Source organism: Numenius arquata, chromosome W, assembly GCF_964106895.1.
Source record: "Numenius arquata chromosome W, bNumArq3.hap1.1, whole genome shotgun sequence".
In the NCBI taxonomy this organism is placed as follows: Eukaryota; Metazoa; Chordata; class Aves; order Charadriiformes; family Scolopacidae; genus Numenius; species Numenius arquata.
This window is the reverse complement of record NC_133615.1, coordinates 9,495,688-9,522,087: the sequence shown is the minus strand read 5'-3', so window position 1 is coordinate 9,522,087 and position 26,400 is coordinate 9,495,688. Positions and strand designations below refer to the sequence as shown.

At 46.6% G+C, this 26,400-nt stretch overlaps 1 protein-coding gene across 1 annotated transcript in view; it reads left to right on the top strand.

Annotated features, from left to right (window-relative positions):
- LOC141476648 (probable global transcription activator SNF2L2) overlaps window positions 1–26,400 on the top strand; it is a 217,972-nt gene that overhangs the window by 118,915 nt on the left and 72,657 nt on the right. Inside the window, exons 26-27 of the mRNA XM_074165433.1 lie at window positions 12,019–12,246; window positions 19,271–19,348. Of these exons, the coding sequence (XP_074021534.1) occupies window positions 12,019–12,246; window positions 19,271–19,348 (306 nt within the window). The remainder of the gene's footprint in view (window positions 1–12,018; window positions 12,247–19,270; window positions 19,349–26,400) is intronic.

Genomic DNA, 26,400 nt, shown 5'->3' with positions numbered 1-26,400 from the left:
CCACTTTGCCACCAATGGTGCTTCTTTCCACTCTTTAATTAGGACCCAATCTCCTGGTTGGATGCTGTGGACAGCAAAGTCCAAAGGCAGGGTCTGTGCCAGCTGAGCTTCCTGTCGAAGAGATTTCACAAGAGACAGTATCCCGGCCACGTATGGTTTCAAGTATACATCACTTATTTCTACCTCCCCACTAGGTCGAGAGTTAGCAGGGTAAGGGATTCCAAACATTAATTCAAAGGGGGATAATTGAATGTCTCCTCTGGGTTTGGCCCGTATTCTAGCTAAAGCTAATGGTAGAAAACGTATCCATGGCATTTTGGTTTCCAAAATTAATTTTAAAAGATGCTTCTTAGTCTCCCCATTCATCTTCTCTACTTTCCCCGAACTCTGAGGATGCCACGGAGTATGTAAATCCCACTGTATTCCTAGGGCCACCATAACCCCTTGATGAATTTTTCCAGTAAAATGAGTTCCTCTATCTGACTCTATTGCCTCTACTATTCCATATCTAGGAATTATTTGTTCTAAAAGTACTTTACTAACTGATCCTGCAGTTGCTGAAGCAACTGGAAATGTTTCTGGCCACCCGGTTAGCTGGCATACTATTACCAAAAGATACTTAAGTCTTCCTGCTTGAGGCATTTCAGTAAAATCCACCTGACATCATTGGAATGGGCGTACAGCCCAAGGTCACCCTCCTCTAGCAGCTTCCCTTGTAACCCGATTATTGACCTTAGCACAAATTAAACAACCCTCAATCGCTCTTTTTGCTAAAACAAAAAGACCCAATGCAGCGTACATTTTGAGGAAGGCTTCTGCTAATCCTCGAGAGCCCCAATGACTCCCCTCATGGAGTTGTTTTAATATTTGCAGGGCCAAGGCCTTCAGTACACATTGTTTACCGTTCTTTGTAAACCAATTATTCTCTTTTTTTTCTGCTCCACTATTTTTAATTATCTCCAACTCCTCAGGTGGAAAACATATCCTCTCTGGCAGTGGTGGAGTCACCGGGAGCAAAGAGAGGATCCTAGATACTTCTGGCAGAAGTGCTGCTTTTCGAGCTTCTTCATCTGCCAATCGATTGCCTATTGCCTCTTCTGAGTATCCTGTCTGATGTCCCTTGACGTGTATTATAGCCACTTTCTCTGGTAAATTCACCACCTCCAATAGGCTAGTAATTAAACGTTCGTGAGCTAATGTTTTTCCTCTACAGGTTAATAACCCTCTTTCCTCCCATAATTTTCCAAATGCATGAGCCACCCCGTATGCATATTTTGAATCTGTAAATATGTTTACTGTTTTTCCTTGATACAATTCACAGGCTCGTATTAATGGATACAGTTCTGCGGTCTGTGCTGACCATGTGGAGGGTAGCTTTCCCCCCCCGTCTTGCAGTTCTCTTCCTTTTACCACAGCATACCCTGTAACTCGTTTTCCTTCTGTTACCCTTGATGATCTGTCAATAAATACATTTTCCCCCTTTGGCCAAGGGGTATCCCTTAGTTCTTCCCTGGCCCGTGTTTGAAGATCTATGACTTGAACAGAATCATGCATTTCCTCTGGATCTCCTCCCTCAGGACCAGCTAAACAGGAGGCCGGATTAAACCCTTCCCCGCTTCTTAATTCTAAATCCTCTTGTTCCATTAAACAAGTTTCATACTGTAATAACCTAGCACTGGTCATCCATTTAGAAGCTCTTTCAGTTAACAAAGCTTTAATTTGGTGTGGTACTTTAACAATGAGAGCTCCTCCTGCTGTCAGTTTTCGAGCCTCAGTTACCATTAAAGCCGTAGCTGCACAATTTTGTAGACAATGAGGCCACCCCCTTGCCACCGGATCCAACATTTTAGAAAAATAGGCCACTGGTCTTCGACTACCCCTGTGTTCTTGCACTAGAATCCCTTTTGCATGGCTTTGTTTAACATCCACATATAATTCAGTTTCTTTTTTCCCGGTCTGGAAGGGCTAGAGCCAGAGCTTTGGTTAACTTATTCTTTAACATTTCAAAGCTCTGCTTCCCTTCTGGTGTCGATACTTCAACATTGGGGCTGTCTTGCGTTAAGAGATCATACAGGGGTCTGGCTAAAGCAGAAAAGTCCTCAATCCAGATCCTGCAATATCCTATTAGTCCCAAAAATTGTCGCAGCTCCTTTTTAGTCTTAGGTAATGGCACCTCTACAACTCCTCAAATTCTTTCTGGATCAATACACCGCAAGCCTTCAGTCAAAATATGTCCCAAATATTTAACTTTCTGTTTGTCCCGGTTTGAAGTAAAACCGAACCAATTTTCTGTTCTGTAACTTTACATCCTAGCTAGGCCTCCTCTAACTCTCTGAAATTAACGGCATATTGTGGAGAAAACTGCTCGTTCTCAGAATGATCAGCCCAATGTTTGTGCTCCGTGCCAAGGGATGGTGAGCAGGGGGGCCCTTGCTTATACTTATTGCTGTAACAACCAAGGTCAGCCAATTTCGTTATTTGCCCCCTTAGAGGGTCGGAAACGGAAAAAACGTAAAGGGGTCACATCGGTGGGGAGGAGTGGACAGGACAGGTGACCCAAACCTGACCAACTGGGGTATTCCATCCCATCTGCCCCATGCTCAGTATAAAGGCTGAGGGATCAAAGGGTCAGCCCCTTTTCCTGCGATGGCCGACGTCCAGAGAGGACTCTGTCTGTTCATCTGCCTTTGATCCCGATCCGTGTGTTCCTAACTCCAGAGCTGGAATCCAGTTCCCAGTCGTCACTGAGTCCAGTCTGGGACTTCCCCAGTGCCTGCCGGTGATGTGACTGTCATCCTGGGAGCTTGACACGGTTTTGTATATATTGTATCTATTTCATTATTTTCTTCTTTATTTTTATTTTAATATTAATTCTTCATTAAAGTAGTTTAGTTCATTCTAAACTTCTGAATCTCCTTATCTCTTTCTCCTCCTCTCTCCTCTTTTAGGGGGGGGAAGGGGGGGGGAAGGGCCATCTGCCGGTCCGGTTTTGGTAAATTCAGCCGAAACCACGACACTGTTCCACTAGTTGTGCCTTCTTTTCAGATACTCTAAGCCCTTTCTTAGCTAGAAAATTAAGCAATTCCACAGTGGCCTCTTCCACTGCCTCCTCTTGTTCTCCTGACAGGAGTAAATCATCTACATATTGTAACAACCTAATCCCTGGAGTCGGAGTAAATTCTCTCAATATTTCTTGTAAACTTTGCCCAAACAGAACCGGTTCTTCTGTGTATCCCTGTGGAAGCACTGTCCACGTCAATTGTTGCTTCACTATTTTCCCTGGTTCTTCTTGTTCCCACTCAAAGGCAAAATATTGTTTACTATCATCTGTAAGTGGGCATCCCCAAAAAGCATCTTTTAAGTCGAGCACTGAATAATAGTGGTGCGAGGAGGGAATTTGGTTCAGGATAGTATAAGGATCTGGAACCGTAGGATGCCTTGGTTTAATAATCTTATTTATTAGTCTTAAGTCTTGTACTATTCTATAGGTTCCATCCGGTTTCTTAACTGGCAGGATGGGAGTATTATAGGGAGACATACACGGCTCCAAAAGACCTGCCTTTAGTAAGGACTCAATAAGGGGTTGCAGTCCCTTTCTTCCATCTCTTGAAATAGGGTATTGCTTTTTAGAGACCACTTGACCAGGCTGTTTCAAAGTAACCTGAAGAGGTTCCATATCTAGTTTTCCATATTTCCCTGGGACTGCCCACACCTCTGGGTTTACTTTAGCATAAGCCCTATCAGACAATTTGCACAAAGTCACAACTGTACTCGCTTCTTCGTCACCCTTTATGATGTTAATATGCATCCCTAATTTAGCCATCAGGTCCCTCCCCAATAGATTACAATCACATTTAGGAACAAACAAAAATTCATGCATCTCAAACTTATCTCCTATATCTATTAATAGCGGCTGGATGAAATGTACCCGTTCATCCTTTCCACTTACTCCTTGGATAATTAAAGATTCTCTTAACAACCATGCCCCCTTTGGCACACAGTTTAAAGTAGATCGAGAGGCTCCAGCATCCACTCAAAAGTGTACCTCCTCCCGATTTGGACCCACCCGACAGGTTATCAAGGGCTCCAAGGTGGTGGTTCCCTGGAACAGTGGGATCCCCTGACACCGCTAACAATCCATTTCCATCAACCGGTGGACTTCCTCCTCATTAGAATCCACCTGCCTCTGCGGACACTCTCTCTTCCAATGTCCTTCTTTCTTACAAATAGCACACTGATTTCTTCCCAGCCGAGGCCTGGGCTGACCCCTCCCCACCGAGGAAGACACATTTCTGTTAAATCCTGATGGTTGCCCCCTCCCCTTCGATCCTGGGGGTCCCGGCATTTTTCCCTTTGGAGGCTGTAAAAGCTGTGCCATCACTCCTGCCTTCGTCTTTGCCCTCTCTTCATTCCCTCTTACATACACCTGCTGTGCCTTTCTAACCAATTTGTCCAAAGGCCTGTTTTGCCAATCCTCCTCTTTCTATATTCTTCTCCTTATGTCAGGCCAGGACTTGGTGACAAATTGTACCCTCAACAGTGTGTCAAAGGCCGGTCCCTTGGGGTCCAAACCTCCCTGTTTTCTTAAGGCATTCCTGGTCCTTTCCAACCAGTGAGGAGGAGTCTCATCTCTCTCCTGTTCTAGGGACATAGCCTTTGTCATATTGTTAGTTCTGGGAACTGCTGTCTTAGTTGCTCTAATCAAATAGGCTCTGTAATCCCAAAGGCGGGCTAGGTTAGCCTGATTGTTTAGATCCTAATTGGGGTCCACCTGGGGGATTGCACCATCAACCATGGGTGCATTCTGCCCTGTGTTCCCTGCTGCCTGTGGGTGTTCATCTTCCCACAACTGACGGGCTTTTTGCAAAATCATTTGTTTTTCCTGTGGCCCAAATAAAATTCCCAGAAGAAAATCCCAGTCCTTCCAGGTATAATCTGCATTCCCTAGATATTCGTCTACCTTTCCCCCCACCCCTATGGGGTCATCCAGGTATGGGGGTAATTCCTTTTTCAACCCTCTTATGTCCTGAGTTGTAAGGGGTACAATTACAAACCCAAATCCCCCCCTTTTCTGCCCAAAGGGACCTGGCGAAGAGGCATCTGATGAATGCTTGCCTCCTGGGTTTTAGGCACTGTCGTGGTTTTGACCAGATTAACCAATCAGAGCAACAGATGCCCCCCCCAAGGAAAAGAGAGGAGAGGAAGAGATAAAAGAGATTTATGAGTTTAGAAAAAACTAAACTACTTTAATGAAAATATTAATAAATAATGAAATAATAAATAATAAAAAAAAGGGAAAAGAGGGGGAAAAAAATATACAGTATATACAAAACCGTATCAAGCTCCCAGGATGACGATCACGTCACCAGCAGGCACAGGGGAAAGTCCCAGGCTGGACTCGGTGATGGACAGGAGCTGGATTCCAGATCTGGACTCAGGATTGCTCGGATCGGGATCAAAGGCAGATGAACAGACAGGGTCCTCCTCAGATGTCGGCCATTGAAGGAAGAGAGATGACCCTTTGATCCCTCAGCTTTTATACTGAGCATGATGCAGATGGGATGGAATACCCTGTTGGTCAGTTTTGGGTCACCTGTCCTGTCCACTCCTCCCCACAGGTGTGACCCCCTCTACGCTTTTCCGTTTCCGACCCTCCAATGGTGCAAATAACAAATTTACCTGACCTTGGTTGTTATAGCAATAAGTATAAGCAAGGGCCTCTCTGCACACCATTCCTTGGTATTATCAGGTCTTATCACTGTGAGAGCAAGCAGTTTCTGAACAATATGCCGTTAATTTCAGAGTTTAGTTAGAAGAGGCCCAGCTAAAAAAGTAAAATTACTGAACAGAAAATTAATTCTGTTTTACCTCAAACCAGGACAGGCACCCTTGGTGCTTCATATTGTGTCCCCCTTCTAGTTCTAGATGGGGACATAATCTCTTGCCCATCCTCCCCTCCACTGTTGTCTTCTTTAAGACGGGCTATAGAGACAGTTTCTCCCTGAATTTCTTGATCTGGGATTTGGGGGTATAAAGGCCCAGCAGCCACTCCTGGGTCCCCTGGACCTGGAGGGGCTCGGTGATAAGGCGGGAGAAGACACTGAAGAACATCCCACGTCTCCTTCTCTGTCCCCTCCCCCCCCCCCCCCCAATTTTCTGACTCTCCCTTATTTCCCTCTGAGAAGAGAATCCCTCTGATCACATAAATTCCTGTTGGTGGCGCTCTTAACCATATTTCCCCACATTCTTTTTCAAGAAGTCCTTTCTCAGTGTCGTTCAAGTATAAGTATAAACACTGACAAAGACTAACATCATCTGACCAAAGAGGAGGCCATCTAAAACCTTTTTGCAAATTATATTCAGGGCAGATAAAATAACAAAACTTTACCATTGTTTCCTTAGTTATTTCTGGGTGAATGTGTAGATCTCCCCAAGATCTTAACGTTCCCCCCAAGGGACTTTCCGGGGGGATTTCGGGATCATCATCATCACATCTGAAATGCCTGTACACCAACGCACGCAGTATGAGAAACAAACAGAATGAACTGGAAGTGTTGATCCATTCCCAGAGCCATGGTATCATTAGTATTAGTGAGACTTGGTGGAATGAGTTCCATGACTGGAGTGCTGGAATGGAGGACTACATGCTGTTCAGGAGGGATAGGCAGGGCAGGGGAGGTGGAGGAGTTGCACTGTATGTAAGGGTTTGATTGTACAGCCCTTACAGTTGGGAGATCAGAGCCTCCAAGGGAGGAATGAATTGTGGAGGAATGCATTAGCCCTAGGCGTTCCCCGAGCCGGGATTCAAGGTCAGCCTACTGGCACTATCTTGAGTCTGATCGACGCGTTCCAGAAACATTCCAGATAACAGTGAAAGCAAGGAGCGTATTTCAGCTTCTACAAAGGAAGATAATCCCTTTCTCCCACCTAGGGAGGAATTGCAGGACATGAAGTCAAAAAATGAGTGATGTCCGGAAGGCAATTGGGTCTGCCTGTCTGGACAGTGGAGGCTTATCAGTGGATAAATGATGATGGCCCAAACATCTTAATTCCAGTTGGCCCTCAAAGGCAACTGGTGAATTTTTTGATACGGGAGCACAAATTTCAGTACTAACACAAAAAGATGCCAAGAAGCTGGGTGTGCGGTCTGGACGGCAAAGAGTTAAAATGACCGGTGTGAACAGGATGACTGTTGTGTGCTGAACTGCCAAGGTCAATTTATGGCTCCCTGGAGAGAAGCGCATGACGTCTACTCGCCTTGCAATTAAAGATCATAATGAAAATATTTTAGGTTTCGATGTTTTAAACGGCCGGACCTGGTACCTGCCGGACGGCAGCGTGTGATCCTTTGGCTCAAACACCAACCCGGGCAGACACCAGGAGGCCACAGTGCGGGTGCTCCACGCAGTCCCTGTGCTCCCCAGTTCAGAGATTACTAATGTATCACAATACCCAATTTCTGCTGCAGCACGAAATGGAATTTCTGGTGTCATAGCTGATTTGGAGAAATGACAAATTATCTCCAGAACCCACTCCCCATATAACTCTCCTGTCTGGCCCCTTCGGAAACCAGATGGGAGGTGGCATTTAACAGTTGGTTATCGCCACCTAAATGCTAATAGAGCCCCGTTAACAGCCGCTGTACCAAACATTGCAACCTTAACAGCTACTCTGCAAGCAGCCACACACCCATGGATGGCAGTGCTAGATGTAAAAGATATGTGATCTCCAAACTTTTCTGATCATGTCCCCCATCAGTACAAAAAATTTTGAGCACATACTCCCAATATATGTGTTTATTTATTTATAAATGATATGCATATACTACTGTGCTAATATATTATATATATTTTAAAAATACAAAAAAAGATATAAAGATGATATAAATATTTCAAAAATAATTTTAAAATTTTATTTATTAATGATATAATAAAAATTTTTGCTCTCACTAAAAATTATTATATGGAATATTATATATATAAATATATATATGGAAAAGAAAACTCACAAAGATGCGTAGATCCAAATGGAAGAAGTGCATCATTGGCTGTGCTTATTAAATCATGATACTCATTTTGTTGAGGGATATTAGTTGTTTAGAATCATAGAATCGTCTAGGTTGGAAGGGACCTTTAAGATCATCTAGTCCAACCATCAACCTAACTCTGATAAAAAAACCAAAAGAAAACCATACAAACCCTCCCCCACCCCCCCATCACTAAACTATGTCTCTAAGCACTATGTTAACCCATCTTTTGAAAACCTCCAGGGATGGTGCCTCAACCACTTCCCTGGGCAGCCCATTAATAATAACCCTTTCAGTGTAAAAAATTTTCCTAATATCCAACCTGAACCTCCCCTGGCGCAACTTGAGGCCATTTCCTCTTGTCCTATCGCCTGTGACTTGGGAGAAGAGACCAATCCCCGCTTCTCTACAACCTCCTTTCAGGGAGTTGTAGAGAGCAATAAGGTCTCCCCTCAGCCTCCTTTTCTCTAAGCTGAACAATCCCAGCTCCCTCAGCCTCTCCTCATAAGGCTTACTCTCCAGACCCCTCACCAGCTTTGTTGCCCTCCTCTGGACCCGCTCCAGCACCTCAATGGCTTTCTTGCAGTGAGGGGCCCAAAACTGGACACAGTACTCGAGGTGGGGCCTCACCAGTGCCCAGTACAGGGGGACGATCACCTCCCGAGTCCTACTCACCACGCTGTTCCTGATACAGGCCAGGATGCTGGTGGCCTTCTTGGCCACCTGGGCACACTGCTGGCTCACGTTCAGCCTGCAGTCAACCAACACCCCCAGGTCCTTTTCTGCCAGGCAGCTCTCCAGCCACTCTGCCCCAGGCCTGTAGCGCTGCCTGGGGCTGTTGTGACCCTAGTGCAGGACCCGGCACTTGGCCTTATTGAACCTCATCCCATTGGCCTTGGCCCATCGATCCAGCCTGTCCAGATCCCTCTGCAAAGCCTTTCTACCCTCCAGCAGGTCCACACTCCCACCTAACTTGGTGTCATCTGCAAACTTACTGAGGGTGCACTCGATCCCCTCGTCCAGATCATTGATGAAGATGTTAAAGAGAACAAATAGTTTAGCATAAATAAGTACATTTTAGTTAGAATAAATTACTTAGGGTTATAATATGGTGTGATATATGCTGTTTGCTTAGCTTTACTTAGCAGGAGTGGCTAGATTTGCTGAAGTCTTTAGGCCGCGAGAGAGTTATTTTTCTTAGTAATTTTCCCAGCAGCTGGTACAGTGCTGTCTTTAGTCTTTTAGTATGGGAAAGTGTTTTGATATCACACTGATGTTTTGGTAGTGTTTTTCCCAAGTCTGGGACTCTTCAGTTCTCCCTGTTCTGCCAGCAAGTGCAGGTGCACAAGGAGTGTAAACCAGAAGATAAGGAGGCTCCAACCCTCAGCTGAAACTGCAAATCAACAAGATAAGAGCCTGCTTGCCTGGACGCAAAAAAAAGAATCCAATTAGATGTTAGAAAACCCCAGACCAAAAATCACTATTGGACTAATAGACGCGTGGACAGCTCATGAAGAATGCTTGAGGGGCAGGTGTATAGAACACAAGGGTATAATTGCCCAGGGATTTCTTAGTTCGGCATACCTCTCTTTGGAGGCACCCAGCATGGGCTGTTCTTGCTGCTGTACCTTTCAATTAAATTAATTATTTTATAAAATCCAACACCTGAGACTCTGCGTGGGAAACCCAGAGTCGAGCCTGAAGAAGGAGGAAGCATGCCTGAGAGTAAGTGTGTGTGTGTGTGCGCACACCACCATGAATGGTGTGTGAATGCTCGGGCAGCAGCTTCTCCTTTAACACATTTATCACTCCCATTCACTAATTATGCAAAGGTTCTTCTTGAAATATGGCTAGTAAATTTCCATCTTCCATGATGTCAATCAGTTGTTCTTGCAAACTACTTGGAAGGTGTTGCATTTTTATGTTTTTAACAAATGGGTTCAAAACCCACTGAAACTCTTCATTTGGAAGATTTCTAAACAGGTTTGGAAATTCTGCTTCCAAGTTTTTTAAGTTTATGAATATGAGAGTTTTTATAAGTCACACGCACCATTTTTGGCAATAAAGTCACATAATGATGGAAACATTTCCAAAAAGCCACTTTCAAAAAGCTTTCGAAAAGCAGTTGCTTTCTCGCTCCTTGTTAAAACATCACCTTGAGGTGGTCGATGCCCCCATGCCTGTCAGTGTTTAAGATGTTAAGAGTGTTTAAGTTAGCAGTGATATGGTTGAGAGCCTCTGGGTGAGGATTAGGGGGATGGAAAACAAAGCAGGTGATGTAGTGGATGTCTACTATCGTTCGCCCAACCAGGATGTTAACACTGATGAGTTATTCTATAGGCAATTAGGAGAAATCTCTAGATCGGTAGACCTTGTCCTTGTGGGAGATTTCAACTTCCCAGACATCAACTGGGAATACCATCCTGCTGCGACAAGCAAACCTGTGAAATTTCTGAAGTTTGTGGAAGAAAATTTCTTGTCACAAGTATTCAGTGAGCCAACTAGGAAAGATGCCCTCCTAGACTTGCTATTTGTGACTAGAGATGGACTCGTAGGAGATGTGATGGTAGGTGGCTGTCTTGGCCACAAGTGATCACAAAATGGTTGTGTTTAAAATTTTCAGTGTAATGAGAAAAAAGGACAGCAGAGTTGCTACCCTGCATTTCAAGAGAGCAAACTTTAAGCTACTTGGGGAGCTACTTAGCAGTGTACCCTGGGAATCTGCTTTTGAGGGCTTAGGAATCCACGAGTGCTGGTCATTCTTTAAGAACCACCTTTTAAAAGCACAGGACCAGGCAATCCCATGGTGTCAAAAGTCAAGCAAGCAAGGCAGAAGACCAACTTGGCTGAATAGGGAACTCCTCTTGGAACTCGGGCGGAAAAAGAAATTGTATGATCTCTGGAAGCGAGGTCAGGCTTCGCAGGAAGGTTACAGAGCCAAGGTTCAGACTTGATATTAGGAAGCATTTCTTTACCGAGAGGGTGGTCAAACACTGGAACAGGCTTCCTAGAGAGGAGGTCGATGCCCCATGCCTGTCAGTGTTTAAGAGGCATTTGGACAATGCCCTTAATAAGATGCTTTAAGTTTTGGTCAGCCCTGAAGTGGTCAGGCAGTTGGACTAGATGATCGTTGTAGGTCCCTTCCAACTGGAACTATTCTATTCTATTCTACTCTACTCTTCCTTGGAAGACAACGCCCATATATGTGCCCCCCCCCCCCCTTTCCCTCCCCCTTCGTCCCCCAGTTTTTATTGTTGAACATGATGTTATATGGCATGGAATATCCCTTTGGCCAATTCAGGTCAGCTGTCTCAGCTGTGTCCACTGCCAACTCCCTGGGGGGGGCAGAGTGAGAAACAGAGAAGGCCTTGATGGTGTGCAAGCACTGTTCAGCAATAGCCAAAACATTTCTGCATTATCAACACTCTTTTGGTGACAAATCCATATCACAGCACCATCCCAGACAAGCCCCCAACAGGCTGATATGAAGAAAATTAACTCCATTCTAGCCAGACCCAATACATAAAATTACTAATGCATTTAAGATATTCAGAAATAGTGGTTTGCTTTAGATACACAGGTTTATATCTGGACTTTATAATATATACCTAGCTATATCATTGCCTCTGTTCTTGTATCTGGACTAGAGAGTTGTTCCACTTCAGGGTTCCTTTCTGGCCTGAAAGGCCATGAACTCTGAGTGGCAGAGAAGAATTACATACTGTGGCCTATCTTGGTCACTTACTGCACATGCTTTCAAGAAGTGCTTGACTTACTGCATTCACATTGTACAGAGCATGCACATATTTGTTTCCCTCCAGTTTGCCTGCCTGAGTCTGATGAACTCCCAAGAAGGATAATCGGCTGGGCTGTAGCTTGAGCACTTCTTTTTGTTATGCTAATAAAACCCAACATTACAGTGTCCTTTAAGCAGGGAGTGATTTGTGTAGAACAGTTACCTTATGCATCATTCCATATTCTTTGCTTAATAGGACTTGCAGGCCCAAGATCGAGCTCATCGAATTGGTCAGCAGAATGAGGTTCGAGTCCTGCGACTGTGCACTGTGAACAGTGTGGAAGAGAAGATACTCGCTGCTGCAAAGTATAAATTGAATGTAGATCAAAAAGTTATTCAGGCTGGAATGTTCGATCAGAAATCTTCAAGCCATGAGCGAAGGGCTTTTCTACAGGCTATATTAGAACATGAGGAAGAAAATGAGGTAAGGCAGTTAAAAATAATCAAAGAGAAAATGTTTCAGTTGGTGCTTGGGAAGCAGCTATATAACTGGTAGGCAACAGTGCAGTTTGAGAGCAGCTTGAGACTGCTTAAGACCGCAAGCTATGATATAATTTCCTTACAAGAAAACAATTCTATTCCTAAAGGATATTCTCATGAGAACTTGTTGCTGCACTGTTAGATAAAGGCGAGGCGGCATAGTCACCGGTACCAAGTGGGAGCTGCCTGCAGGCTCCTCTGTTACAATGAGCTGGCTGAGTTTATCTTGCAGCCAAGGAGTTTGTGCAAAACAACACAGGCCTGAAAGCCAAGCTGTACGTGCAGCACATCACAGGCCTGGGCCTACTCCCATTAACTGTTATGTGGATTACCAACTCCTAAATGTGCAACGTTTCTCAGTCAGGATCTCTACATTCCACCCCTTGATCCCCGTACAGTTTACCTTTACCAAAGATATATTCTAAATTACAGATTATATTACTAACGTACGGGCTTCTCAAGCCCTAAGTACAAGCCCCAAGTACAAGCCCCAATAGAGCAGTCAGCCTGTTCAAGATCCCTAACTCCTCGAATACAATGTCTTCCGCAAGGCTCCCAATACAGCTGTGTAGCATGGGGGAGGATGGGCAGGAGATGGTCTTGAGAGAGCCTGCAGAGGCAAAAGCTTGCAAATGATGCAAGGGAGGTACATTTAGAGGCTGTGCTCAGAGGCGCATAAAGCTCTGAGCAACCTGGTAGCTGACCCTGCTTTGAGGAGGAGGTTGGACTAGATGACCTACTGAGGACCCTTCCAACTGATGCCGTGAAAGGCCGAAATCAGGACTCAATAGTCAGGATGACTATTAAGCAGGTATTCTTTATTGCAGCGCTGGACGCACAGGGGATCGCTCCTCCAAATGTGCACGCCAGGCAGAGTTAGTTTAACAACATATATACACACTATACATACATATTTATGTGATTTCCGAGAACTAATTAACATATTCATTATATTTCCGAGAATTCATTGTCATAGTGACTGGTTCTATATGTCTCATTGGTCTTGGGGCCCACTGTTCTCAGAGATAAGTTCTTTCTACAAGGTTACATTGTCCTATAGCATCCTGTTCTCAGGGACAATTTCCTCTTACAAAGTTACATTTGTGCTGACCTATACAATGGCTACATGCATACGTGCCTAAAAAACAAAACCCTCACAGTATTTGCTAACTCATGCTTATACTAAGAGTGGCTTAGTTATGTCAAGCAAACCTTCAAGCCACACTCAGCCCTATTCCTTAATTCACAACCCAAATTATCATGTGACCAGTAGATGGAGACTCCCATGCCAGGGAAGACCTGAAACTTGTGACTTCTGGCAACCGAAGGAAGACTCCTTCTCTGCCTGCAGATCTGCAATTACAGAACAGGTATAGTGCCCTGGAAACAACTGAGGAGGAACAAGCTCTGTCAAGGGAGGCATCAGAGTCAACTGAGCCTATACCAGCACTGATGAGACTTCATCTGGAGTACTGTGTTCAGTTCTGGGCTTCCAACTACAAGAAAGAAATAGACATACTAGAGTGAGTCCAATAAAGGGCCACTAAGATAATTAAGGGATTGGAGCATCTGACATAAGGAAGAGGCTGAGACAGCTGGGATTGTTTAGCCTGGAGAAGAGAAGGCTCAGGGGGGATCTTCTCAATGTGTCTAAATACCTGACGGGAGGAAGTAAAGAAAATGAAGCCGGACTCTTCTCAGTGACAGGACAACAGGCAATGGGCACAAACGAATACAAATAAAAAGAACAGCTAGCTTTTTTCCAAATAGTGAATGTATGAAATATTGGTGGGGAGGGGAACCAACAGTTCCAGAGCTTGTGCCACCAGAACACTGTGTCAGAACACTATCACTTTTCCAACTGCTTTACTCATTTCATGTTTGAATTACAAATTACATGAGTATTTAGTGAGAGCTGAAGTGGTAATCATACTTTTTTCCTGAAGTGTAGAAATCTTACCAATGGAGGGAAAATGGGATGTATAGATATAAATTCAGGCTTCTTTTGATTATTTTGAAAATAAAAGACTGTAGAAGGTTAATTTTGAGGTACTATATACTGCATTCTACTCCACCTCCATTTTAATGAGTATGAAACATTTATTGTCACGTCATTTGAAATGTCGCTATACTAATGCACGCAGCATGATGAATAAACAAGAGGAGCTAGAAGCTTTGGCCCAGTCCCAGAGCTACATCATCATTGACATAAGCAAAACTTGATGGGATGAGTCTTGTGACTGGTGTGCCATAATGGACGGTTATACGCTCTTCGGGAGGGATAGGCAGGGCAGGTGATGTGGGGGGGTTGGCGCTGTGTATAAGGGAGGGGTTGGATTGTATGGCGCTTGCAGTTGGTGATGAAACGGTTGAGAGCCTCTGGGTAAGGATTAAGGGGAAAACAAATAAAGTGGATGTTGTTGTGGGAGTCTACTATCAACCACCCAGCCAGGACAATGAGATTGATGAATTATTCTGCAAGGAATTAAAGGATATCTCTAGATCAGCTGCCCTTGTCCTTATGGGTGATTTTAACTTCCCAGATATCAGCTGGGAATATCATACAGCAGACACAAACAGGTCCAGGAAATTCCTGAAGCACGTTGAAGATAACTTCTTGGTGCAGGTACTAAGAGAGCCGACTAAGGAAAGATGCCCTCTTCAACAATCAATTTGTTGTTTGTAAACAGAGAGGGACTCGTGGGCAAAGTGGTGATTGGTGGCTGTCTTGGTCACAGTGAACACGAAGTAGTTGAGTTTCAAATTGTTGGCGATAGGAGAAAAACTGCCAGCAAAACTTCGACCCTGGATACAGGGAGACCAGACTTTGGGCTGCTGAAGGAGCTAGTTAGTAAGGTCCCCTGGGAATCTGCTTTTGAAGGTATTGGGGTCCATGAATGCTAGTCACTTTTTAAGAGCTATCTCTTAAGAGTACAGGAGCAGGCAATTCCAAAGTGTCAGAAGTCAAGCAAGCAGGGCAGAAGGCCAGCTTGGCTGAGCAGGGATCTTCTTCTAGAACTTAGGCAGAAAAGGAAAGTGTATGGACATTGGAAGCAAGGACAGACGACACGGGAGGACTACAGAGATGCTGTTTGCTGCTGTAGGGAGAAAAATCGTGCTGCCAAAGCTCGATTAGAGTTCAAGCTGGCCAGCACTGTGAAGGACAGAAAAAAGGGCTTTTTAAAATATCCTAATAGCAAAAGGAGAATCAGAGATAACATTGGTCCATTGCTTGATGGGGTCAGTCACTTCACAAATAGGGATGTAGACAAAGCGGAGATGTTTAATGCCTTTTTCGCCTCTGTCTTCAACACTGATGATGGGCCCTGGGACCCTCGGAATCCTGTGTTGGAAGACCAAGACTTGGGGAATGATAAACTCTCGCTCTGAAGTTGTTTGAGACTTGCTGCTCCAGCTGGATGCCCATAAGTCTATGGGGCCCGATGGGATTCACCCCAGGGTGCTGAAAGAACCGGCCGATGTTATCACAGGACCTCTCCATTATTTTTCAATGGTCTTGGGAGTCTGGAGAGGTCCTAGTCGACTGGAAGCTGGCAAATGTCCCAAACTATTAGAGTGTGCCCAGAGGAGGGCGACCAAGATGGTGAAAGGTCTCAAGGGCAAGGCTTATGAGGTCACTTGGTTTGTTCAGTTTAGAGAAGACAAGGCTGAGAGGTGACCTCATAGAAGTCTACAACTTCCTCAAGGGGGGCAGCAGAGGGGGAGGTGCTGATCTCTCTCTGGTGACCAGCGATAGGACACGACAAAATTGCTTAAAGCTGCGTCAGGGGAAGTTCAGATTGGACATTAGGAAAAGGTTGAAAAGGTTCTTCATCGAGAGGGTGGTCAGTCACTGGAAAAGGCTCCCCAGGGAAGTGTTCATGGCACCAAGCCTGTCAGAATTCAAGGAGTGCCTGGACGACGCTCTTAGTCATATGGTTTAGTTTTAGGCAGTCCTGCAAGGAGCAGGGAGTTGGACTTGATGATCCTTATGGGTCCCTTCCAACTCGAGATATTCTATGATTCTATGATTCACATTTCACTTTGTGAGTGGAGAGTGGTCTACAGAAATACGGAATCACGGAATCATGGAATTGTCAGAGTTGGAAGGGACCTTCAAAGATCATCTAGTCCAACTCCCCTTCTAGAGCAGGATTGCCTAGAGCACATGACTCAGGACTGCATCCAGGCAGGTCTTAAAAATCTCCAGAGAAGGGGACTCCACAACCTCCCTGGGCAGCCTGTTCCAGGGCTCTGGCACCCTCACCGTAAAGAAGTTTTTTCTCATATTTGAATGAAACTTCCTACGTTCCAGCTTGTGCCCGTTGCCCCTCGTCCTGTCACTGGGAACCACTGAAAAGAGTCTGGCTCCATCATCCTTCAACCCACCCTTTAGGTAATTGTAAGCATTGATAAGGTCTCCCCTCAGCCTTCCCTTCTCCAGGCTAAAGAGGCCCAGCTCTCTCAGCCTTTCCTCATAAGGGAGATGCTCCAATCCCTTAATCATCTTTGTTGCCCTACGCTGGACTCTCTCCAGTAGTTCCCTGTCTCTCTTGAACTGGGGAGCCCAGAACTGGATGCAGTATTCCAGTTGTGGCCTCACCAGTGCAGAGTAGAGGGGGAGAATGACCTCCCTCGACCTACTGGCCACACTCTTTCCTGTGCAGCCCAGGATCCCATTGGCCCTCTTGGCAACAAGGGCACATTGCTGGCTCATGGATAGTTTACTATCCACCAGGACTCCCAGATCCTTCTCCTCAGAAGTGCTTTCCAGCAGGTCCACCCCTAACCTATATTGATGCCTGGCATTCTTCCTCCCCAGGTGCAGGACCCTACACTTGCCCTTATTGAACCTCATTAGGTTCTTCTCTGCCCAGCTCTCCAGCCTGTCCAGGTCACACCGGATGGCAGCACGGCTCTCTGGAGTGTCAGCCAGCCCTCCCAGTTTGGTATCATCAGCGAACTTGCTGAGGAGACACTCTGTCCCCTCCTCCAGGTCATTGATGAATATGTTGAACAAGACTGGACTGAGTATTGACCCCTGGGGGACACCGCTGGTTACAGGCCTCCAACTCGACCTTGCTCCATTAATCACAACCCTCTGAGTTCTGTCACACAGCCAGTTCTCAATCCACCTCACTGCCCCCTCATCTAGCCCACACTTCCTCAGTTTTCTAATGAGGATGTTATGGGAGACAGTGTCAGAAGCCTTGCTGAAGTCAAGGTAGATGACATCTGCTTCTCTCCCCTCATCCAGCCATCCAGTTATAACATCATAGAAGGCTATCAGATTGGTCAAGCATGATTTACCCTTGGTAAATCCATGTGGACCACTCCAAATAACTGCCTGTTCTTCAACGTGTTTGGAGATGACATCCAGAACAAGTCTCTCCATTACCTTCCCAGGGACAGAGGTGAGCCTAACCGGCCTGTAGTTCCCTGGGTCTTCCTCGCCCTTTTTGAAGACTGGAGTGATATTTGCCTTCCTCCAGTCCTCAGGCACCTCTCCCGTTCTCCATGACCTTTCAAAGATGATGGAGACTGGCCCAGCAATAACATCTGCCAGTTCTCTCAGCACTCGCAGGTGCATCCCGTCAGGGCCCATGGACTTATGGATGTCCAGTTTGGCTAAGTGGTCTCTAACCTGGTCCTCCTCTACTGGAGGAAAAACTTCCTCTCTCTAGACCTTCCCCCTTGTCTTCAGGGTCTGGGATTCATGAGGGACAGCTTCAGCAGTGAAGACCAAAGCAAAGAAGGATTGGGCAGGCTTTGTTTCTAGGATTTTTTTTTTTCTTTTTTTGGGGGGGGGATTGTTTTCCTTCTTTCTACTTTGACAGTAAAGACCTCATAGTGTAGAATGCTATTACTGGGGGAGCGCTGTAGAGCAGCGTCGTGGTTTCAGCCAAATTTACCAAAACCAAACTGAGAGATGGCCCTTCCCACCCCCCAAAAGAGAGAAGAGGAAGAGATAAGGAGATTTAGAAGTTTAGAATGAACTAAACTAATGAAGAAATTTAATATTAAAATCAAAAAGAAAAAAATAATGAAATAGATACAATATATACAAAACCGTATCAAGCTCCCAGGATGATGTCACTGGCAGGCACTGGGGAAGTCCCAGACTGGACTCAGTGACGAATGGGAACTGGATTCCAGCTCTGGAGTCAGGAACACATGGATCAGGATCAAAGGCAGACGAACAGACAGAGTCCTCTTCGGACGTCTGCCATCGAAGAAAGAGAGTTGACCTTTGATCCCTCAGCTTTTATACCGAGCATGGGGCAGATGGGATGGAATATCGCTGTTGGTCAGTTTTGGGTCACCTGTCCTGTCTGCTCCTCACCACAGGTGTGACCCCTCTACGCTTTTTCTGTTTCTGACCCTCTAAGGGGGCAAATAACGAAATTGGCTGCCCTTGGTTGTTATAGCAATAAGGATAAGCAAGGGCCTCTCTGCACACCATTCCTTGGCATGGAGCACAAACATTGGTCTTATCATTCTGAGAACGAGCAGTTTTCTCCACAATATGCCGTTAATTTCAGAGAGTTAGAAGAGGCCTAGCTAAGATGTAAAATTACTGAACAGAAAGTTGGTTCTGTTTCACTTCAAACCGGGACAAGCAGCAGAAGGGAAATGTGTATGTTTTAACTGAAAAACAAGCTGACAACTAATTGTGCTTGTGACCCTAAAAAAAACCTCACGTACCAAAATTTCCCAGTTGCATGTTTGCTCACTTCATCATTCTCAATATGTGATAAGAAGTCCTAATTGTCTCTTTAGATTAAGTCTATTTTGTGTTACTTCTGAATCAATGAAGAGCCAGGCACTTTCAAATTTTTAGTTTTCATTTAAGCGTTTCACACTCCTTTTGAGAGAGAGGTATCAGTGCAACAGTTGCTCAATGTAAATGGTTGCCTCTCTTTGGAGATGGCTTTGTATTTTTCTAATGCTTTTTTCTATCTAAATAGGAAGAAGATGAAGTTCCTGATGATGAGACTCTGAATCAGATGATTGCTCGGCGTGAAGAAGAGTTTGATCTCTTCATGGTAAGGACATTATGATGATAAGTAGTATATCATCTCTAGGCTTTTTAACACCTTTAGCAAAACAAAGGTGTTATCCTTCTGTGATTCACATGTCGGATTATTATTGTGGGAGGGAAAGGCTCTGTTTAGTCACATTGTTCATCTGTGAATCTGTTCATCATTCTCCCATAACATCCTCATTAGAAAATTAAGGAAGTGTGGGCTAGATGAGTGGGCGGTGAGGTGGATTGAGAACTGGCTGTGTGACAGAACTCAGAGGGTTGTAATTAATAGAGCAAGGTCGAGTTGGAGGCCTGTAACCAGCGGTGTCCCCCAGGGGTCAATACTCAGTCCAGTCTTGTTCAACATATTCATCAATGACCTGGAGGAGGGGACAGAGTGTCTCCTCAGCAAGTTCGCTGATGATACCAAACTGGGAGGGCTGGCTGACACTCCAGAGAGCCGTGCTGCCATCCGGTGTGACCTGGACAGGCTGGAGAGCTGGGCAGAGAAGAACCTAATGAGGTTCAATAAGGGCAAGTGTAGGGTCCTGCACCTGGGGAGGAAGAACCCCAGGCACCAATACAGGTTAGGGGTGGACCTGCTGGAAAGCACTTCTGAGGAGAAGGATCTGGGGGTCCTGGTGGATAGTAAACTATCCATGAGCCAGCAATGTGCCCTTGTTGCCAAGAGGGCCAGTGGGATCCTGGGCTGCACAGGAAAGAGTGTGGCCAGTAGGTCGAGGGAGGTCATTCTCCCCCTCTACTCTGCACTGGTGAGGCCACAACTGGAATACTGCATCCAGTTCTGGGCTCCCCAGTTCAAGAGAGACAGGGAACTACTGGAAAGAGTCCAGCGTAGGGCAACAAAGATGATTAAGGGATTGGAGCATCTCCCTTATGAGGAAAGGCTGAGAGAGCTGGGCCTCTTTAGCCTGGAGAAGGGAAGGCTGAGGGGAGACCTTATCAATGCTTACAATTACCTAAAGGGTGGGTTGAAGGATGATGGAGCCAAACTCTTTTCAGTGGTTCCCAGTGACAGGACGAGGGGCAACAGGCACAAGCTGGAACGTAGGAAGTTTCATTCAAATATGAGAAAAAACTTCTTTACGGTGAGGGTGCCAGAGCCCTGGAACAGGCTGCCCAGGGAGGTTGTGGAGTCCCCTTCTCTGGAGATTTTCAAGACCTGCCTGGATGCAGTCCTGAGTCATGTGCTCTGGGAAACCCTGCTCTAGAAGGGGAGTTGGACTAGATGATCTTTGAAGGTCCCTTCCAACTCTGACAATTCCGCGATTCCGTGATCTGGGAAAAGGAAAGAATCTAAACAGAGACCAGCATCCTCACATGACAAACTAAATACAGAAAACCCTGCTGAGTGGTACAGTGGAACACTGTCCATTCAGAGGATTCGTAGATGGTTTGATAGATTTAAACAGTATCACATAACAGATGATCACCGCTTGTCATGCTAATCCTAGAGTTTTTTTTTTGATGACTCCTCGCTTCTTGTACTCACATGTTATAGAATTAGTTAAGGTAAATAGGTTGGAAGGCACCTTTCGGAACACCTAGTCCAACAGTCAACCTAACACTGCCAAAAAACACCACTAAACCGTATCCCTAAACGCCACACCTACCCATCTTTTAAATACCTCCAGGGATGATGATTCCACCACTTCCAATGCTTGACAACCCCTTCAGTGAAGAATTTTTTCCTAATATCCAATCTAAACCTGCCCTGGCGCAACTTGAGGCCATTTCCTCTTGTCCTATCGCCTGTGACTTGGGAGAAGAGACCGACCCCCGCCTCTCTACACCCTCCTTTCAGGTAGTTGTAGAGAGCGAGAAGGTCTCCCCTCAGCCTCCTTTTCTCTAAGCTGAACAATCCCAGTTCCTTCAGCCGCCCCTCATAATACTTGTTCCCCAAACCCCTCACCAGCTTCGATGCCCTTCTCTGGACACGCTCCTGCACCTCAATGGCTTTCTTGCAGTGAGGGGCCCAAAACTGGACACAGTACTCGAGGTGGGGCCTCACCAGTGCCCAGTACAGGGGGACGATCACTTCCTTACTCCTGCTGGCCACACTGTTCCTGATACAGGCCAGGATGCTGTTGGCCTTCTTGGCCACCTGGGCACACTGCTGGCTCACGTTCAGCCTGCAGTCGACCAACACCCCCCCAGGTCCTTTTCTGCCAGGCAGCTCTCCAGCCACTCTGCCCCAAGCCTGTAGCGCTGCATGGGGCTGTTGTGACACAAGTGCAGGACCCGGCACTTGGCCTTATTGAACCTCATTCCATTGGCCTCGGCCCATCGATCCAGCATGTCCAGATCCCTCTTCCCCTCAAGCAGGTCCACGCTCCCGCCCAACTTGCTGTCATCTGCAAACTTACTGAGGGTGCACTCCATCCCCTTGTCCAGATCATTGATAAAGATATTAAAGAGAACTGGCCCCAAGACCAAGCACTGGGGGACACCACTTGTGACCGGCCGCCAGCTGGATTTAACTCCATTCACCACCACTCTCTGGGCCCGGCCCTCCAGCCAGTTTTTTTTACCCAGTGAAGAGTACTCCCATCCAAGCCATGGGCAGCCCGTTTCTCCAGGAGGATACTGTGGGAGACCGTGTCAAAGGCCTTACTAAAGTCCAGGTAAACAACATCCACAGCCTTTCCCTCATCCACCAAGCGGGTCACTTTGTCATAGAAGGAGATCAGGTTTGTCAAGCAGGACCTGCCTTTCATGAACCCATGCTGACTGGGCCTGATCACATGGTTGTCCTGCACGTGCCGCGTAATGGCACTCAGGATGATCTGTTCCATGACCTTCCCGGGCACCGAGGTCAGACTGACAGGCCTGTAGTTCCCCGGATCCTCCTTCTGGCCCTTCTTGTGGATGGGTGTCACATTTGCTAGTCTCCAGTCAACTGGGACCTCCCCGGTTTGCCAGGACTGCTGGTAAATGATGGAGAGTGGCTCGGTGAGCACTTCCACCAGCTCCCTCAGTACCCTCGGGTGGATCCCATCCGGCCCCCATAGACTTGTGTATGTCTAGGTCTTGGAGCAGGTTCCCTCACCATCTCCCTTTGTATTATGGGAGCTTCATTCTGCTCTCCGCCCCTACCTACTAGCTCAGGGGGCTGGGTACTCAGGGAACAACCGATTCTACTGCTAAAGACTGAGGGAAAGAAGGCATTAAGTACCTCAGCCTTTTCCTCATCCTTGGTCACTATGTCCCATCTTCCCCCCCCCCCCCATCTGATAAATAATGAAGATTCTCCTTAGTCCTCCTTCTATTGCTAATGTACTGGTAGAAACTTTTTTTATTGTTTTCAGCATCCAAAGCCAGGTTAAGTTCTAGTTGGGCTTTGGCCTTTCTAATTTTCTCCCTACATAGCCTCACAACATCCTTGTAGCCCTCCTGAGCGGCCTGCCCCTCCTTCCAAAGGCCATAAACTCTCTTTTTTTTTTTCCCCCGGAGTTGTAACCAGATCTCCCTGTTCAGCCAGGCCGGTCTTTCCCCCCCCCCCCCCCCGACAGCTTGTTTTTCGGCACATGGGGACAGCCTGCTCCTGCGCCTTTAAGACTTCCTTCTTGAAAGACGTCCAGCCTTCCTGGACACCTTTGCCCTTCAGGACTCTGTCAAGCAGGCTCCTGAAAAGACCAAAGTCCACCCTCCGAAAGTCCATGGTGGAAGTTCTGCTGACCCCCCTCCTTGCTTCTCTGAGAATCGAAAACTCTATCATTTCGTGATCGCCATGCCCAAGATGGCCTCCAACCCTCACATCCCCCACAAGTCCTTCTCTGTTCACAAACAACAGGTCCAGCAGGGCTCCTTCCCTAATCGGCTCCCTCACCAGCTGTGTCAGGAAGTTATCCTCAACATGCTCCAGGAACCTCCTAGACTGTTCCCTCTCAGCTGTACTCTATTTCCAGCTGATATCTGGTAGGTTGAAGTCCCCCACGAGGACAAGGGCTAGCAATTTTGAGACTTCTTCCACCTGCTTATAGAATATGTTATCAGTCTCTTCATCCTGGTTGGGCGGTCTATAACAGACTCCCACCATGGTATCTGCCTTGTTGGCCCTCCCCCCAATTCTTACCCATAAACACTCAACCCTATTGTCACCATCATTAAGTTCTCGACATTCATAACACTCCCAAACAGACAGAGCCACCCCACCTCCTCGCCTTCCTTGCCTGTCCCTTCTGAAGAGTTTGTAGCCATCTAATGCAGCACTCCAGTCATGCGAGTCATCCCACCACGTTTCCGCAATGGCGACTACATCATAGTTTTCCAGCTGCACAATGGCTTCCAGCTCCTCCTGTTTGTTGCCCATGCTGCATGCATTAGTGTAGAAGCACTTCAGGTGGGCTACTGGTCCTGTCACCTTTTTGGGGGGAGAAGCCTTAACTCCTACCTGTCCATTCCCAGGCGCAGCCATGGTTTCTAACCCATCAACGACCCTCGTGTCTCTGCCACTGCGTGGATCTCCATTCCCTGCCTTCACTGAGTCAGCAGACCAAGGGACCTCACTAGCATCCCACCCCACAGACATTGGTGCACCACCCCCAGACTTACCTCTAAAGAGCCTGGTTTCATCCCCTTCCCCCTTCAAATCTAGTTTAAAGCTCTTTCGATGAGCCCTGCCAACTCCTGTGTGAAGACCCTTTTCCCCCTTTGAGACAGGTGTACCCTGTCCGTCTCCAGCAGGCCTGGCGTCGTATAAACCAACCTGTGATTAAAAAAAAAACAAAGTCCTGCTGCTGACACCAGGCTCGGAGCCAGGTATTGATCTGCTGGCTCTTCTTGTTGATTCCCTCATCCTTCCCTGCAACTGGAATGACAGAGGAGAACACTACTTGCGCTCCTGACCCCTTGACCAGTCATCCCAAGGCCTGGAAGCCTCTCTTGATTGCCCTTGGGTTTCTTGTTAACAGCTCATCGCTGCCTGTCTGAAAAATTAGTAGCGGGTAGTAATCTGAAGGGCTTACCAGGGAGGGAAGCTTTCTTTTTATATCTTTAACCCGGGCCCCAGGGAGGCAGCAGACTTCCCTGAGAAGTGGCTCCGGTCTGCCTATTGGGCCTTCCGCTCCCTTCAGGATGGAGTCACCTATGACAATGACCCATCTTTTTTTCTTTACTGAAGATGTTTTGATGCGGGGGTGTAGTTTGACTTAACCTTGGCGACACCTCCGTGGACATTGAATCATCTTCCTTGTCATGATTGGGTTCCCCTTGCAGGGCCTCATTCCTATTTTTTAAGGGTACCTGGGAAGGCAGGGGAGTTACTGGGGAGACACGCCTGCTTCACCGGGCAGGAACGCGTTCCCATAGCCCCCTATGCTCTAAGTTACCTTGTTCAGCCAGGCAGAGAGAGGACAGGGAATCCTCTGTGTCATGTGGCCTTTCTGCCAGTTAGGCCCGGCTCAGGGGAGGTAGGCTGCGACTCCAGCAGCCTGTCTCCCTCTCGCACTCCCTGATGGTTCTCAATCTACTTACCTCCTCCCGGAGCTCCATCACTAGGCAGAGGAGTTCCTCTACCTGGTCACACTTCCCACCTGCGTGCTTACTGCTGCCATCTGATACTGGCATAAGGGATGGGCACACCCTGCAGGTGGCAGCATGCTCCCATGAGAGCTCCATCTGGGAAGCTGCCTCAGTCCTGCTGGGTGCAGAGCTTGGGGAGACCAAGGCTTTCCGCCAGGTGGATACCATGGCTCCCTGGTCAAGCTGTTAAACGTCCTTCAGCAACAACCTGACTAACACACCACACCCTGTTTGCCCGCTCTGTTCACTGTGCTCCCTAGGGCCGCCTTTTGTGGGAGTTGGGGGGTGCCGTTACTGCTGGCCCCGCCCCTGTCTCGTCAGCAACCCTCGTGCCAGCTGCCGGCTCTTGCGGGCTGCCTGCGCTCTCCCGGCCTTTCCCCGGCTCCGGGAAGCTCAGGAAAAAGCCCCTTTTTAGCCATGAACCCCCACTCCCTTGCGGACGTACCTGCACCGGAGCTGTCCCTCGGCGAGTGAGTCCATGAGTTGGGCTCCATCTGTTATGGTGGTCACTCAGGACAGGAGAAGGCAGTGTGTTGTGCTGAGTTATTGAGCACCAAAGCCAACTCAGGTTGGGTCACTGCTGTACTTGCACAGCTTCTTGCGAGGCCCAGGTTGGTAGGTAGAAACAGTCTTTCTCAAGGTGTTAGGTAAGAAAAGCCATTCAAGATAAAAAAACCTTAGCATTATCGTCAACCTGTCCAATTAATCCGACTGGTTGATGAAGTGTATTAAGTATTAGAAGAGACACTGGTAATTCCGTACGTTCCAATCCTATGGTAACATAACATAAGCGTTTCCTACTGCTTCTAAAATGCCTACTGTAAATGAACTCTGCAGCCCATTTTTGTTTATAGATTTTTTAAGTTCCTTGAAAACTTGATAAGGTAATCCTTCATGAGCAGGAGGGTGATTAGCTTTATATATCACTGGAAATGCAAACGAAAAATCCCCATTTTTTAAAGCTGCTTCTTTGCACCTTTGCATTGCTGAAAGTTTTTCAGGTTCTGTTTTCAAAAAGGGGGTTGTAGGTGCTGGGGGGGGTGATTGGCAAAGGCTGCTTTTCTGACAACAGCATATTCAACTGTTGGGGGGGGTAATGGTGAATATAAGCTAGGTTCAGCTTCTGGGTCGACTGAACCAGAGTCGAAGGGGTTATCGGAAATTTGATCGTTTGAGGAAGTCTCAACATCCTTATAAGCATTTTTGCCTTCAGTATCTTTAGTTACAACAGCCTCACTAGGTTTTAACTGAGCTAGGGCTGAATATAAAAAATGCCAGGTTACTAGTGCCGATTCCGGGATATCAAAACCCAGCTCTTTCCTATTTTGTAAATGCTTTCCTACTTTTTCCCATTGTGAGCTATCAAAGGTACCCTCAGATGGGAACCAATTGCAATGTTCCTTTACTAGTAATAACGGTTGAGATAATTGCTTCTCACTAGTATTATAGCCGGCAGTGCGCAAAATTTGTTGCAAAACCTTTAAGTATAATTTATGTTCATGCGATGCAGTCTGTCCCATTTCTAAC